General features: G+C 35.6%; 1 protein-coding gene across 1 annotated transcript in view; it reads right to left on the reverse strand.

Annotated features, from left to right (window-relative positions):
* LOC109393330 (unconventional myosin-XVI) overlaps positions 1-17,733 on the reverse strand; it is a 457,270-nt gene that overhangs the window by 31,821 nt on the left and 407,716 nt on the right. Inside the window, exons 21-23 of the mRNA XM_019662415.1 lie at positions 15,879-15,951; positions 4,693-4,845; positions 745-945 (exon numbers count right to left, since the gene is read on the reverse strand). Of these exons, the coding sequence (XP_019517960.1) occupies positions 745-945; positions 4,693-4,845; positions 15,879-15,951 (427 nt within the window). The remainder of the gene's footprint in view (positions 1-744; positions 946-4,692; positions 4,846-15,878; positions 15,952-17,733) is intronic.

A 17,733-nucleotide genomic window follows, 5' to 3' on the forward strand; every position in this document is an offset into this window, starting at 1 on the left:
ATTACAAGATGGATACAATTTGACCTTGTGAAGAAAACAAGAAGGATATTTCAAGCTTGAGCATGAGGGAGATTAAGCTGGGGGATGAAGGAAAACAATGAGTGAATTAGAAACAAATATCCTGAACAGAGGATTGGTGTAGGGGAAGTGTGACAGAGGAGTCAAGTGGGGGGGGAAAAAAAAGCATCAGCTTCTTCAAGCATCAGCATAATGGGAGTTTCTAAGCCCAAGGAGTGTGATATTTTTTAGACAGATAAGAATGTATCATTGAAGGTTTTAAAGAAGCATGCTTTACAAAGCTCGTTGGGGAATCTAGAGAGGTATGAGAGTAGCTTCCTTTCTTAAGTTGGCATACTTTACAAAAAATAATTTAATACTAAAAACTATATTAAGGGTAAGTAAACTCAGATGTCCAATGTTTGTTTGGATTACGGAAATGTCCCTAAGTTCACAGCAGAGCTCTTTGTGTTAAATGCAGGCCTCTTTTGCTCATACTATGTTATAATTCTCAAAACATGATGAGAAGGCTCATCCTGCATGCTTCGTCATCCACATTCTAAAGATGCTAAGTCCTTATCAGGCTAAAGAAAATAGCTCAGAAAAGCAAAATTGTGTGGGTTGTTTACCCAACTTTCGTTTATCAAAATAATAAACTCTAAAATATCAAAAACGTTAAAGCTTGTCCTTAAGACCTTTGGTCCATACGTGCACATTAATAAACTACACCATTAACTGTTAACTTACCCTTCCCGCGTAGTGCATAATAGTGAATGCTGTGCCTTGATCTCTGAGTGCGACGTTTCCATTCCCATCCTTCATGGGGGAATATACTGCATTTGTATTTGAGGATTCTAGGAGGCTTTGTAGCTTTTTGGGAAGGTTTGGTTCCACTGACCAAATGATTTGACTTTCTTCATCCAATAAAGAGAGAAATCCTGATGGCTTCTGAAAGTTAAGAGGAAAGAATTATTTTCTTCCGTTACTTAATTTATTGTTTTTGTTATTGTTCATGCATGCTCATTTATATTTTCATTATTTCATATAAAGCACTCAGAAAATGAATGTCTTTACTTTTAATACACATCTATTTTTACTCACTGTTGTATGCCCACCACCTAGCCAAAACTCTGATGTAATGTAGTCCCTCAACAGTATTTATTGATTAGAGAAATGAATAAATGCAAGAGTGTATTTTAATGTCAGTAAAGTACTGGTGTTATTAAAGTGTATAGTCTCATCTCAATAAGAAAATAAAATTTCCGACTACAGGAAAGTTGTCATTTTTCTTGACCCATCACCCAATCAAAAACTTCATACTTACAGTAGAACACGTAACTTATCAAAAAAACAAAACCTACAGTGATGTTGTCTTAAACAGTGTGACAAAATTCCACTCAGCAGGAAGTAGAAGTAACTCTATGATATTCTGATATTTAAACTTAGAAAAAAAGAAAGTTTGAAGCTATAACTCTGTAAAACTCAAATTAGAAGTCTGATCGTTTATTGCTGCCAAGCAAAGAAAATAAAGTCACATAGTAGACAACAATTTAAAATTAATGTCATGTGAAGGAAAATGCTGCTTAAACTTCCCAATCTCTAATATTGTGCTCCCCCAGACAGGGAACACCACTCTGCTCATGTGCTTTACACATCAGTTGAATAACTTTTTGCTCAGTGCTGTGCTGGTTATCTTTTCTTTCCTAGGCAAGAATTTCTGTTGACCTGTTTTAAAATAAAATACCTTATATTATTTATTTACATCATTCTGTCATAGATCTTAATTCTTCACATCAAATCAGTATGTTTCTTGAAGGGTGAAAAACCATCAAAATAACTCTTCTCAGAAAGTAAAGAGATCTATATGACCCATTACATCAATTTCAGCTTGTGTTTTGACCATACCATGAAAAGCCTTTCATGATGTTATTTATTTGGACAATAGCAAGTCATTTCTTTGTGTCATAAACAGTTTAGTTGTTTTAAGTCTTTCAGAGTCTCCCACTCATAGTAAAAAAATTCAAAGACCATATACAGTCATCTGAGGGCTGCCAAAGTTGAGATCATTCTGGTGCCACCCATAGGGAACAAAGGTTGAAAGTACCAGCCATGGGAAGGACCTGGAGGCACATACATCAGAGGGGACCCTTTTGGAGACATCTGGCAACTACAAGGGCCACCTCTAGAACGAGCAGACAATAGCCTCCTGGGAAGGAAAGGGAAGAACTAATGAGGTATAAAAGGGCACTGTGAAGGAACCGGAAATGCCTGCTCAAAGCAAGTTCACCCACCTCAGCAAGTTACCTAGAACACCCGGAGAGACATTTCTTACCAACAACAAAAAAATATTTTTCAATAAAGAAATTTGGAGAAGAAAGTTCATTATAGGAAGTGTTAGCCCAGCAGGCAGTTCTGTATAATACATCCCAAGAATCTCCATGTGGCCAGGCACCTCATAAAGAGATAGTCCCCAGGAAGAGCCCAGAAGTGCAGGGGGTGGGGGCGGGGAGGGGGAGAAGGTATATAAAGTAGATGGGGAGAGGCCCTAAAAGAAAACAGTCCGTGTAAGAAGTTTGCTGAGGGCTGGTCCTGTCTGGGATGTTTTCAAGCCCAGAAAGTCTTTATTTCAATGTATAGAAACCTATTTGCTGAAAAGTAAATAAAATGTTGATATTATAATACCAGAAGCCATTGCTTTGTCTTTTGATTTGAGCATGGTGTCATGTCACTTCCCCATAAGCTCTCACACTTACATATATTCACATGCAAACACACACGAACACATATAAATACACCTGGGGAGGATAAATGGAATGTTTAAAGGTTGTATGAAAGTGTGTCCATATTTCAGAGGCAGTGACAGAGCTCCTCTTTGGAGGTCAGAATTTTTATTTGATAAAGCTGCTCATGGTCAGTAAATCAAAGAAGGCCCCCATTTGAAAAAGGGAAGAAACTGATTCAAAAAGGGCTAAACCACTCTGCTCCAAAAGCAAGATGATGTTTTGCAAGGACGGGATCGTTTGTTACCAACAAGATATTTTGTTAAAGCATTATAATTTTTACTGTCTCCAAAAATTTTAAAGTTCGTAGATGTTGTATTTTCTGGATGTTTGGTATAAAGCCATGAAAACATGGTGATAATTAACTTGCAGACTTGGAAAACTTGCTGAAATTTCTGAAGAAAACAGAAGTGGAGAAGTAAGTCATAAAAAGGGATTAATGCCCTTCAATTCTTTCAGAAGTGAATGCTTAGGAGAGACTGAATTGTTCTACTGTATGTGAAAGGTTATCATATGCCGTTTCACCATAACAACAAAAAGCAGTGATACTGAGAGTGTGACAAAGTGCACGAGACACGGGGAGAATTTGGAAAGGATTTGGATTGACCCCCTCCACTCAGGGACATAAGTCAAATATATGTTCATTGAAATATAAATGTGGCCTACGCCCAAATCACAAATGTTTATGAGTAGCGGAGGATTATGAGTTGCTACAAAGGAAATAAGCTTGCTTTGGATTGTAGGGTATATGCTTGCCTGGTATATAGACCTATACATTTCACCCTATACTTGGTATCCTTTTCATTCCATTTTTATGGGTATCCAACAGAAACAGCAGCCAGAAATGTCCACTCTCATTTCCAACTCATACTGAAAGGGTCCTGCTACTGAAATAATCATTCCAAAGATGAAATCTCAAGGATGATATCCAAATATATGGAAATAACGTCATGCTGCTGACCACTGTTTAACAGTCAAGCATACAGCAGCAAGCAAGGAGGAGGATGGTGGTGCTTGAAGCATTCCATCTAAAACTAAGTATATGTTGCTGTCATTTTGAAGGCATTTTTAAAAATCTCAAATAAATAAATTATGTAGTATATGTGTCATGATGAGGAAGGGCTTTCTGGAGGAAGAAGGCTTCTTCTGTAATTAATAAAAAGAATGTTGCCAAGTTGGTAGCAAGAATGAGGGCATTTTACAATATTAGGAAAATGCATAAAATAATTTATGAGTCTACATTTATAGAAATAAAGGGTAGAAAATTAAACACAATGCTTTCCAATAGCTGAATGTTATCAATTTTAAACAATGCTCAAGGGTTTTACAGATATTATGGGTAAATCTACATAATGTCTTCCTATATTAGTAGATAGGGATTGCTGTTGATATGAAAAAATTTTGTTTATATGATAGAGATATTGATGTAAAGATTATTGCATTATACTTATACAAAGATAAGTATAAACACCTGCAGGTACTCTAAGATTATATGTATGCATAAGTATTTTTTCTGCCAATTTTCCCATATTTAAATTTAGAAACTTTGAAGATAGATAAAAAAGATTCTGTGGAATTTATTTTATGATCTTGTTAGTCTTAGATATTATTTTATAAAATATTAATTTTGTACATTGGGTATTTGCAACTATGCAAAAGGAGAGTTTTAGCCATATAATTAATGCTGAATATGTTTTATAACAAAATGATTTAAAATGTCTTGCTCTTTCAACGCATTGGTAATCCTTCAAATGCCCCTTTAGAAAAAGGTAATTTGTGCTCCTCAACTGACTTTAAAAGATTATAAATATATATTGCAGTCTCATATAGAAAGATATTTCAAAAATAAGGCTCCTTGAAAGAAAATTATTTGTCTCTAGCATGCACTCTGTAAAGTGACTAATTATATGAATACCTGGAAAAAAAAATCCAAAACTCCAGTCTGGTTACCAGGAGAATAAGCTGTTTCCATGGTAATTCCCTCTTGTACACATTCTGTTTGCTCCTGTAGAAAAAGCACTTCATTGATATAGTGGTGCATCTTCTCATTGGTCATGTTGACACAAAGCTATTGTGGAAGGAAGAGAAAACAATTTATAAGATAATATGGCCATGTATATCCACTCTTTCTATGACACAGTTTCAGATCGGTGAAATATTGCCTTAAGAATGTTCAACACCAATTTAGTCTATCGAGATAAAGCATTACAGTATTGCCTGAGTGAGAAACCAAAGTAAAGTGTTTCACATGATGTTATTGACTTCATATGGTCTGGTTATTTAATATAAAGTATGTAAAAAAAACAGTTATAATTACAACATTAACTTACAAATTATGGGTCTAAAATATATTTGAGTATTTAAAAATTATTTCCCAAAGGAAATATTTGGTCTCTAGTCAACAAATGAAGATGAAAGCTGGGTCGACCAGGAGCTCCCAGAGAAAGCAGCAGCATTTCTCGCCTCCTAGTTTCTATTGTGTATCCATGATGGGCAAGGAAACTGGGTTACTTTCAGAAAGAATAACCAGCCGAAGCATTCTATTGCAGAAAACTATTTCCTGTATCCAAAATTTTTTTAAATTCCTCCAACTCTCAAGTTTTCTCTTCCCACAAGACATTTCCATCAGGATATAAGTATGTTATTTCTTAACAAACTTTTAATTTCTTAATCTTAAAAAATTACCTTAAAATAGTTAAAAAAAATAAAATAGCCCAAATCTAATAAAAATAAAGTCTTACTTCCCCTCTAGGCTACACTCCAACTTTTTTGTTTTCTTTTATAACAAATAAATTTCAAAAGAGTTGTCTTATCTCAAATTCCTCTCCTCCCCACTACTGAAACCACCCTTACACAATTTTGCCCCCATGGTGCTACCAAAATTGCTTTTCTGGAAGTCACCAGTGACATGTGCATTCTACGTCCAAAGTTCAATTCTCAGTGTTCGTTTTCCTTGACACCCCCAGAGATATTTGACAGTTGATCCCTCTGCTTCCCCAGAGCACTGCTCTCCAGTCTCCCAGGACATGATTGACCTTCTACCCCACTCCTTCTCTGTCTCCTTCTCTGACTACATCCTGGAGTGGTCCAGGGCTGAGTCCTTGGGCCTCGTGTCTTCTCTACCTGCACCCGCCTCCTTCGTGCACTCAATGAGTCTCACAGACCACTATGATCTCCCATCTTCACCCTAACCACTGTGTTATACTAGGCAAAAATTTAAAATCACTAAGAAATATTTAGAATTCAGTAACTCACTGAAAATAGTTGAAGCTGCATAATGTATATAAATCAAAATAACATAAAAAGTTTTTTTAAAAATCAGATATCATTTGCAAAAGGAAAAACGTCTGAGATTATATTTAATGTGAAACATGCTGCATTTATGAAGAAAATGCCAAAGCTTTTGTAAACCATACAAGGCTGGAATGGACATCGGAGAAAAAAAAGACCACCCAGGGTTCCTCTTCTCTATATAGCCATATTCTTCTCTAAGTCTGGTGTCTTCTTATCACCTGCTAAGTAGGAGCTACTCCTATACATTCTTGTCCCTCAACTGGGAGCTCAGGGCTTCCCTCTAGGACATAGAAGAGCACCGCTCACACTGCAGCTTACAATCAGTGAGTCACCTTCTCAAATGACCAACACCAGGAAGGCTTTACTTTTCCATATGGTACCTGCGCCTGCCCATAAGGATGTGGCTACTAATGAATTCATGAATTAAAAACAAGAGCCATTTTTCTTACAGGTCCAGCTATTTGGAAGGATGGGAGTTTATGGGACTCTAGGGACATGAAGAAGGCTCAGCAGGAAACTTTTTCAGAGAAGACACAAACCTATCAGAGTGTGGGACAACTGTCAGAAAAGAGGAGTTTTTCCTGAGACTGGGATGCTTTGCTGTTAAGTTCTGTTCTTGCCAGGACCAGAATTCTGTGAGTAGGTGTAGAAAGCTCCAGTACCTTCAGAAACACGGTGATGGAGAATGCTGGGGTTGCAGGCACAGGGCTGCCTTAGCAGGAGTTGTAGAACTGAGAATTGGGGGGCTCTGGTGACCTAATGTAGTCGAGTTATTTCAGTGATCAATGTACATTGGTATTTCATTATTAATATGATAGGTGGAGACTAGTCGATATACTTGAACTATACCAAATAAAATATTGGGTCGTCGGAAAAGTCATGACTTATTTTAGCATTGAAAAACACAGAACAATACATCATGACTTTCCCGATGACCCAATATTTAAATAATAACTATATTGAAAATAAGACCTAAATAGCATATATGGATACCCCAACAATAACAAAAATTATTCTTGTCTCCAGGTCTGAAAATGATGGTCCAGGACTACTGACCAGAACTACTGACCTTGTTTCCAAAAGTTTTTCTTGAATCTCTCTGCTTCACAGTATAACATGGTTTCTGTAAATTCAGTGATAAATGAATGTCCGTAGCCTGTACAACGTCCCCTATTGTATTATATTACAGAATAAGACCTAAGTTAAATAAAACATGCCATATTGCCACTGTCTTAGAGGTCATTTTAAAACCTAAAAAAAATTTGAGGGAATTTGCTTAAACTTGGAATCACATGCTTCCTCCTACCCCTTCCTCCATGATATCTGGACTAACTGAATTTTCTTTCTTCCATCTGATTTGGCCAATAGTCAACTAATACTTTTCCTCTGCCCCTTGACGACTAGATTTCATGAGACATACACAAACCTGAAAGTTCTTTAGATTTACAGCTAAACGTTTTTTTAACTTGTATTTACACTGATCAGTTCTCTAAATATAAAAATGTTAAAATTATAGTCACTTCAGTTGAAAATATACCATATAGAACAATTAACTTTACTTGCTTGGTTATTAAGGCAAAAACAATTGTATATGAATACAGACCAATAAATTCTGCACATTGTAGCTGGTAAAGGGAGGGATGGAATTCAGTATTTAAATATCATATAAAAATATTTACTTTCTTGTAACTGATACAGCCTAGCAAATTCATCCTATTATATTGTTCCATCAGAATTAAGTGATATCATTAGATCAATAACTGTGTTTATCTCCAGGAATGATTCTGAAAAGACAAATTATTTTCTATAAAACTGTGTAGCATCTGTCCACAGTAGTATCTCCATTGTGAAAGGAACACATTTAACTGTCAGTCTCATTTTAATGCAAAATGAAAAAAAAAGCAAGTTCTGAAAATTGTTGCTGGAAGAAAAAAAAAGGAAATTTTTAAAATGAGTTCACTTTCCTTAAAAAAATTTTTGATGTGTGCCCCCAATCTAATAATGTGTTAAACTCCTTTAATACTAAAGCAATTTTGTTACTAAAGATTGATAAAGACTTAAAATGTGGGGTAAAATATTCATAGTAAATGTACAGAAAATGAATGACTCTATTATGGCATGCAACCATTGGAAAAAGATCATCTTTGATTATCTGATATATACAATTGTAATTTTTTAAACTTTTGATATTAAAAATTACATTGAATCATGTAAGGCAATAAAAAGAGATCCTACATTTCAGCGGTTTGATTTAAAAGTGGTTATGAAAGGTGTGCCTACATGTATTTTAGGAAATAGATTGCTCCAAAAGTAAATGCCCTGAAAAATAGGGTGATGTCTGTTACTGCATAAAACAATAAAAATAAATCTGATAAAGGATTCCAAAATAAGAACATCAGTGGCTGATTCTCTATTGCACAAGAAATAGCCAAAGTTTATGACATGTATCTTTGCCCTCATTCTGAGATTCTCTAATTGAAATGACTTAGATAGAAGTGGACGTCTCAACCATACTTACTATAATTCTCTTATCATTTTGCATTCAGAATAGGCTGCAGCCCTGTAGCTACAAAAATTACTTTTGATGACAATCTAAATTCTCTTGTTCTTGACTATCTTATAGGTGGCCATCTTTGTATGTATACCTGGCTGTAGTGTTTTGACTGACTTGAGCATTAGTATAATTAATAAAAAAAGATATTTTAATTGTTTTTTGTTTACTAATATTTTATTGAACTCAATTTTGGCTTTATGGAATTGCTCTACTGTTTTAGTCAAAATGGTGATGGCAAGTGCAGAAGAATGTGGATGGATTCACGGTAAATTAGAAAGAGCAGGGAGGGGTCAGAGTACCAGTCTTCTTTTTCTTTTTAACTCCCCCTCTGCCCAGGGAAGATCTAAAGAATCTGCCCACCCTTGGCTAACAGAAAAGGGATCTCCCTGTACTTTTGGACCGAGCATCTCAAGGTGTTATTTTCCTTGTCAAGATGATTCCTGAAACACAGCTTCTCTATTGCGCTTCTAACATTTTTAAGCTGCATCATCAGATGGTGTTTTGTGACATGGGGTGATCCTTACAATATATCTGAACCTTTTATTGTACATCACATTCTTTGTATTCTGGAGAGGGAAACAAAGTACTTTATTAAGATCCCATAGGGAAAATTCCAGATGCTGTGTAAAACTGAGTAGGCTGTGGAGTGATTTTTGACGCGTAGCTTTAATTACAGTGGTGCTTTCTGAGAGGGAAAATGTATTTGTATTTCAAACAGAGGAGGGCAATGCTGGGTGGTAAGGGGAATGACTGGGAGCATATGCAACCCCAAAGAGAATGTTTTTCAAAGTCATTCTGATGTAACGTGTACATCAAATTTTCTTACTCAAAACAGTTTGCCTTTTCCTATGCTAGATTGTTGAAAGCCTCACTGCACCGAAGTTAAAATATACTATAAAAGAAGTGCTGTAACATAAATTTTAAAACTGTCAGTAGCTAGGGGACTTATACAAACATAGCATCTTATGTCAGATATCAAGTTGAAAATTGAAAAATGCATCCCACCAACCAAATGGTGGCCCAAATCATGGCAAGAACCTGCTTATTCATTTATTTTCACAGAACTGGGTTATGTACATATGTGTGTGTGTGTGTGTGTGTTAAACACAGAGAAAGATACAGTGAAAGGTTCTTATAGGCAAATTAGTTTATGTATCTAGAAGCATAAATCTTCATCAATAATTGAGAATATCACTGACTTCAGTGAAAACAATCATTATTTTTACTTCTCAACTCCATCCATCAGAATTGTGTTTGGGTTTCATTAAATCTCCAGGTATTACTCAGAGTAGGCTTGACTATGGGTGAAAGGTGAGTATTCATTGATGATAATGAACAATTATTAAGCATTGATTAATTAGCATGCACCATTCTCTGATTAAAATACATGCTTTGTATATAAAGTGCTGTTGCTAACTGGTTTAATAATAAAAATTACACACCCTTTGAAAACACTTTTTAGTAACAGAACATTATTGCTTATCCAGATGGCCTATCATTTGTATTAATGACAAACTTAATTTCCTGAGTAAATTTTCACCAACTGTTCTCCCTTTATTACTCAGTGAAATATGTCTGAGGCAAAAATATAATAGGGCATGACATATACATCACAGAATTAAAGTAGCAGATTAATTAAAGCTGACTCTAGTCAAAGGCAGAGCCCCAGGCATTAGACAGTGATTTGCAATCCTACTGCGCACTGGAATTAAGGGGCTTTTTAAAAAGGCTGATGCCTGGGCCTGACCCCAAACCAATTAAATCAGAGTGGGGCCCAGGCATTGATTTATGTTGAAAGATTTCCACGTGATTCTAATATGTAAACATGGTTGAACACACTGAAATAGATGATGGAACAGAACATATACAATTCATTAACTGATATGCATGCGCACACACACACACACACACACACACACACATATATGGCAAAGCAGGATGATTTGAGATTTCAGATATTCAGTATTTCTCAAAATATTCAACAAAATGCTGATTGTATGAGATGTCAATTTCTATTGTCTAAAAAACAATAAAACAGAGCCTAGTGGAGAAACACTGAGCTCAGCTAATGAGCTTCTCTGCAGGACTTCTCAGGGCCTTTACTGTGCCAAGGGTACTGTGAATCTCCAACCTAAATTTTCTAAGAATTCCTTCGGGCTTATGAGACTGCTATGTGTTCTTTCCCCAACAAATCAATTATTGCCAATCTTGGCTCATTAACTGTAAAAGGGCAGGTGTGGGGTTTGGTGAGAGACAGTATCTCTTGGATCTGTTTCAGCTTTAAGATTCTATAATTTATTTTGCTTTCTTTGAATTTCCTGTTGTTGTACAGTTTTTCTTGTCTCCAACCTTGTTTGGGAAAGGTCTGTTATTTAAAAGAGTATATTATGGAGAATTTTAAACATATTAGCAGTGAAGAGAATAATGTAATGAACTTCCATCTGCCATCAACCAACTTCAACAGTTATCAACAATTACCAACTCATGGCCAATTCTGCTTTGTCTATTTCCCTGCTACCCTCAAAACTAGACTGATTTGAAAAAATTCTCGGACATTGTGTCTTTAGTTGGCAAATATTTTGGTATAAATATCTAAGATATCAGGACTGAAAAACACACACCCACAGTACCTTTATCACACATAATTTCTATTAACAATAATCTTTTAATTTCACCAAAATCCAGATTTCACATTAATTCATCGTTTTTTATACTTAAACAAATTAGGTTCCACATTAATGTCCAAATATTTAACTGATTTATGTATCTATTACCTCTCTTTAAATCCATAGGCCACCCTCCCTCTTCCACATTTCCACCCTTGCGTTTCATATGTTGAAGAAATCAGGTCATTTGTCCTGTACAGTTTCCCACATTCTGGATTTTTTTATGGTTTATTTTAGTATGTTCCTCTGTCTTCAGTTCTTGTTAATTAATAGTTCAAGAAACTTCATTGTATTCAGGTTTTTTCCTGTCCTTCCTCCCTGCCTCTCTTTCTCCTTCCTCCCACCCACATCCCTCTCTTTCTTCTAACCTTCCTTCCTCTCTTTTTTCTTCTTGGCCAGAACACTTGATTTGCATCTTGTGTATGCTGTCACTCTTTTGCTAATGTTATCAGCAATTGATACTCATTGCCTAGAGTCATGGCTTACTTGGATCTGCAAAATTGAGTTGCTCTGATTCTGTCATCCATTCTTCATTTGTTTGTACTGGGACTACATCGAGTTATATTCATAAGTTAACTTAGAGAGAATCAGCATCTTTATAATATTAAGCCTTTCTGTCTAAAAATGCAGTATGTTTTTCCATTTGTTTTAAGTGTAATCGTGTGACTTTCAGGAATATTTTACAGATTCCCTCACATTGGCTATTTACTTATTTTTTACAATGTTGTCTTCTTTTCCAGCTCGTTTTTTGAAAAGGTATTTGAAAAATATGTAAAAGTCACTGGTGTTACATGCTGATTTTACAACTTGCTACTTTATCAAGTTATCTCGTTTATAGTAATGCTTTCATTCATTCTTTCCAGTTTTCTAAATATATCATCATCTCTAGAAGTAGAAATATTTTTTTCTCCTCTCCACTTTTTGCCACAAATTGCTTTCTTTTTCCTAACATTACTGGCATTGAAATGAATAAGAAGGTACCCCTAAGCTGTTTATCATCTTTCTACTTATCAAGCATTATAAACTTGGAATTCACTGACTGTGTAAGTGAAGAGGCTACCCTTTCAATAATTTAGGAGATATTTTTACAGTGCTAGAGATCAACTTCATACAAAAAAAAGAGTTTATGAAGTTTAGGTATTACATGACAGAGAGTGAGCTGATAGTAATGTAATTATTTAATTAATCAGGGTAGTAGGTTTAGAGCCTTTTGATATGTTCTTCAGGACTCAAATTACTTAGCATGCCCCTCCTCATTGAACTATTGCTGAAATATGTATAATATTTATGTATGTGTGTGTATATATATATATATTTACTATAAATATGGTATTTATTATAATATATGAAATAGCTCTGAATAGAAATGACTCATTAAAAGTCAAAGAAAATGGGATTAGCATTTCTTATGAGCTGAAACAAATTCTTGTCTAGAGAACGACAAGCATCCATTTGATCTTTCAGAGCTACTTGGGGATACTGAGGTCGGAGATGCTAGTGTTTTGGAGTGCTTCTTAACATCGCCTCTAATTTGTCCCATTTCTAAACATTTGTCAAGCTTCTTATGGAGGCACAACTGTGAGGAAACACATGCATTTAGTCCTCAGCAAAGAGAACCACTAGGAAATACACTATGAAGATATTTTTCTTATGAGTTTATTCTTAAAATTTCAATTGAAAGCACATTTGTTAAGCTTCTATTATACACAAAATGCTGCACCAAACAACATTTCAACCCTGTAGGAGCTGACATTATAGTGAATAGCTGATAGATGGGTCAAAAAGCTCAAAACAGAATAAAATAAATACTTATAAAGGCACTAATAGTTTCTGGGTTTGATTCTGAATACTATCTTGGCTTGTTAAACATTCTTTGAAAGTTTCCAAAGGGGAAAAAAAAAGAGAAAGTTCACATTCTGCTCACAACTCAAGAATTTAGAATGTATCATTCAAATTAATGGCCTTTAAAAAGTCCCCATGCAAATTTAGGAATCTGCTAAATCAATCCACTGTAAAATGAGTTTCATCACCAAGAAAATAACCCTATTCCCCAAATGGCTCCTAGTTAGCGTTGTGCACAACAGCCAAGAAACCTGCTAAGAAACAGGTGCGTATTTTTTTAAAAATATTTATTTTTTTATAATTTGTCTAAGAATTGGTCTTGAGATTTTACCCATAAATGCCTAAAACTAGCTTTTGATTTTTCATAGAGACTTATTCTTAGGGTTTGAAAAAATGCCATTCCTTGTTATATAAAAAGCTCAGACTGTAAATATATTCCAAAATAAATCATTACAATTTTAGCAGAAAGAATAATAAGGGATATACATAATTGTAGTAAAATTAAGAAAAAAAGGTTTAATATGAAAATAATGTAAATGTTTGTACATATCCGTTGTCAGTACAGACTTGACAAATGATTGTATTGGGGGTGAAGAAAGGGGTGAGAGCATGGCCCCTAGTAGAGGCCCTGACACTATTCTACCTGAGATTCCTGCATCCTATTTACCAGGTGAGGGAGAAACCAGTAAGCCTCATTGCAGACATAAAAGCATGCGTGTTTTTCAAGGTAAAAAATGTAAGGAATCGATACAACTGCCAGATAACCATTCAAACACTTTGCTCTGAGAAATACATCACAAGAGGCAGTGTGCAGACCGGAGTATATTATTGTATATCCTACTAGCCATTTTTAAATTGAGTTCTTCCTTATGTTCATCACTATTTTTCTTATAATAAACAATAAATAAATAAAACCATGAAGACCTCCTTTTTCCATGAATCTATGGATACAAAGTATGAAAAAAATAAAAAAATATATATCTATGGCCTCCTCGGTCTTATGTCATACCAGACTTTTTGTAATGTTTTGTAAAAAATATGATTCATGATGATTCACCCTGTATTAATTAAGTGAGTCAGCATGATTTAGGATGTACTCACAGGATGCTGTATCATTTTCTTTAGAAAAAAAAATAGCTGGGTTTTAAAAGTTTCTTAACTGTTCCCATTTACAACAGTAACAGTGGCTATGCACCATTTCTCAAACTGGTTCAGTAAGCTAGGAACAACACCAGAACCTCTATAATAATAATCTTGTTTAATGTGACAACTCTGTAAGTCTATTATAATTCTGATTTTACAGATAAGGAAACCAAAACCAATTATAAACTTTTCCTCCTAGCCAAGGTAGCTCTGCAAGTAAAAGTCACAGAACTGGATTTCAGACTAATTCTATTTAATTCCTTATCCAGTGTCCTTAACCACCACATCATCTACTTTACAATATAGCTCAACATATTATGTAATTATTTTCTTTTCTTTTTTTTCTTTTTAATTGGGGAATTGGGGGAGGAGAACAGTATTGGGGAATTGGGGTGGAGGGGAACAGCCAAGTTTTTGTTCTTCAATCTTAGTTGTGGAGGGCGACAGTTGCCATCTGGCTGCCCATCAGCAGCCCGTGGCCTCTAAGCTCAAGGTGCTGTGTTACAATCTTAGTTGCGGGTGGGCGTAGCCACCATCCCATGCGGCAGTTGAATTCAGCAGCCTTGTTGTTAAGAGTGCACGCTCTATCCACTGAGCCATCCAGGTGGCAGCTCAGCTCAAGGTGCCAAGTTCAGTCTTAGTTGCGGGTGGGCAGGCGTAGTCCACCATCGAACAGGCAGTCTTGCTGTTAGAAGCACATCCTGCCACCAGTTGGAAGCTCAGCAGCAGCTCAGCTCGGGCACAGCGTCACTGGCCCATGAGGAAATCAAACCGGTGGCCCTGTTGCTCAGAGCTCACACTCTTAAGATAACTCGTTAATCAACTGAGCCACTCAGCCAGCTTACATTATGTAATTCTTAACAGTTCTCCCTAAACAGTGCAGAATTGTAATTCTTCATGTAACATAGGGCAGCTTGGTTTTCTACCTTTCCATGTATACCTTTTTACAGGTTTATTTTTTTTCTCTGTGGGGTAAGGCGAGTCCTACTTCCACTCACTTCTTTAACACTTAACTTTTAGAGATATCTAATTTGATGAAACTGTTCATCCAATACTATTAAGATACATAAAGAATTTAGTGCTTTTCCAAGTGCCCTAAATTGTAAATGGATTAAAAATAACCAATGCCTCTTTAATCTATTTTCATGAGTTCTCCACAGTCATATGTATGCATGTCACGTAAAGATGAATCTACAAATAACAGCATTTAACATAAGAGACTATTTCCATTCCGATTTCTGGCGAAGGTTCCTGAAGATCTTTGCCCTGATTGCAAACACAGATGCCCTCCGTCTGTCTCTCTGACCTACTTGAAATAGTATAAGCACAACTCAGCTCTTTATCTAATGCTGTCTTTCAAGGCAAGTGCCTCTGTTTAAAAAAAAAAAAAAAAACGACTATGCCAGTTGTTTACAAGGCCACATAAAAATGATAAATATGTCAACAAAGCAGAGACATTAATTTTAAAACAGGATGGTAAAGTCCTTATTTCTGTGTTTGTAAGTAATTTTGCAAATAGTCTGTGTTGAATTAAAAGGAGCTAACTTATTAGTGGCAAAAAACCATAACGTTTATAAAATTAAAAAAAAATATCCCACTTACTTGTTCAAATTCATTCTTTTGAAATTCTTCAAAACCAAAGATGTCCAGTATTCCGATATCCCACGTCTGGGTGCTGAAATGAAAGGATGAAACAGTGATGAGGATACTAAAGCTCTTACATGACCCCTGCCCATGCTAACTTCAGGTCAGAGAAATCCAGCCAGCTGTCATATCTTTACCAACCTGAAGTACAAGCATGCAAATAATTATCTTAGAGTCTGGTGAAAACTCTGAAAATGAGGGGGAAAAGGTGTTCTTTGAATGCTCTACTTCATACACAGAAACATGGACAAAGATACATTGATTTTAAGTTTAAAATGTAACCATGCATGGGGTGGTTTAATCTTTGCTTCTCTGAAACAGTCCTGTCTTTTCTTCTTTGACTAGACTTGCTTTCTCTGAAGGAACGTGTGCCCACCTGGGAAGTGGCTCTCACCAGCTAATACTTGAATCTTGTTAGGCTACACAAGCCAAAATCAAGCAATTTCTTCAACACACATTAGTAGAATACAAGGTAAATCACAAAGAAGCCACGTGCATGTTCTTTGATAGATCAGACTGAGCTGCTTCATAATTATTGGGTTGTCAGAAAAGTCATGACACATTTTTTGCAACGAAAAACAGAAAAAATACGTCATGACTTTTCTGACAACTGAATATATTATGATTTTCCTAAAAGAATTCTTATAAAGAAGAATGAAGAACACACAATTTGGTTGCAAAATTGAATTAAATCAATCTAAGTACTTTGTGATACTTTTTTTCTTTTCTTTCTTTTTTTTTATTTTTTATTTTTATGTAAACTACCACTGGAAGTTTGTTACAGTCTTGGAGGGTCAAACCACAGATGTCGGAACCCTTGTGGTGAGTGAGGAAGTGAGGAAGAAGACCTGGTCAGTGACAGCAGCCCTGATAACCTGGATGCTGTGAGGAGTGTGGAGGCCGCATAAGGGAGTGTGCATGAGGTTGCTCCTTGTAAAGAAAGTTTCCAGATGATTTTAGAATGCTGGTCACCTAGAGCACACAAACCCCCATGCCTTCCATATTGCTGGTCTAAGGCTTCAGTAGGACAATTGTTTTTCTCATTTTCTGATAGTGGGTATGACATTCCATCATCATTGTGATGCTTATTGTTTTAATTCCACTACTCTTGTTGATGTAGATGTTTTATCATTGTTTCCTCTCCACTTGGCTTGTCCAAACTGCAGAACCACATTGGCAACTGACTCTTTTTGTATCTATATTTTGTTTTCACAATCATTACATAATCACAATACTTTAGGGCCTGTAATATGTCACTTAAATGACCTTTTCTTCCCCTTTGAATAAAAGGTAGAGTATTGATTCTATGATATCCTGCCTCTAAGGTTATTTGTTGTACATGGTACACATATGCGATTCACAAGCAAGAGGGAGAACATTTTAAAAGGCCTTAATATAAGCTTCACATGGCAAAAGATATAAAGCAGTGCGGGAAAGGAAGAATCATTCAATGGGTGTCTCTAGGTAATTGATTTAGTTTTTTAGAAGACAAAGTAAACTTAGCTTTGTACCTCACCCTGTGTGCCTAAATAAACTCCATATGGATTAGAAAGTTAAATGTTAGAATAAGAAATTGTAGAAAGGTAGAAGAAAACAAATGTGATCTTGTTTTATTTATTTATTCTTTTGCTTTCAGTTTTGCAGGAGAAATACAAATAAAATTAAATTGTTAGAGGTAAGTACTATTTTAAAATGCATTGTCTCATTCATTTTCATAGATTTCTTTTCCAATCCATTGACCTGTGTGTTCAGTCATGCATCATTTCCCATCCACTCATGCTGCTTCTTTCTGTCCTGCTATCTTTATAATGTG

Source organism: Hipposideros armiger, unplaced genomic scaffold, assembly GCF_001890085.2.
Source record: "Hipposideros armiger isolate ML-2016 unplaced genomic scaffold, ASM189008v1 scaffold_376, whole genome shotgun sequence".
NCBI lineage: Eukaryota > Metazoa > Chordata > Mammalia > Chiroptera > Hipposideridae > Hipposideros > Hipposideros armiger.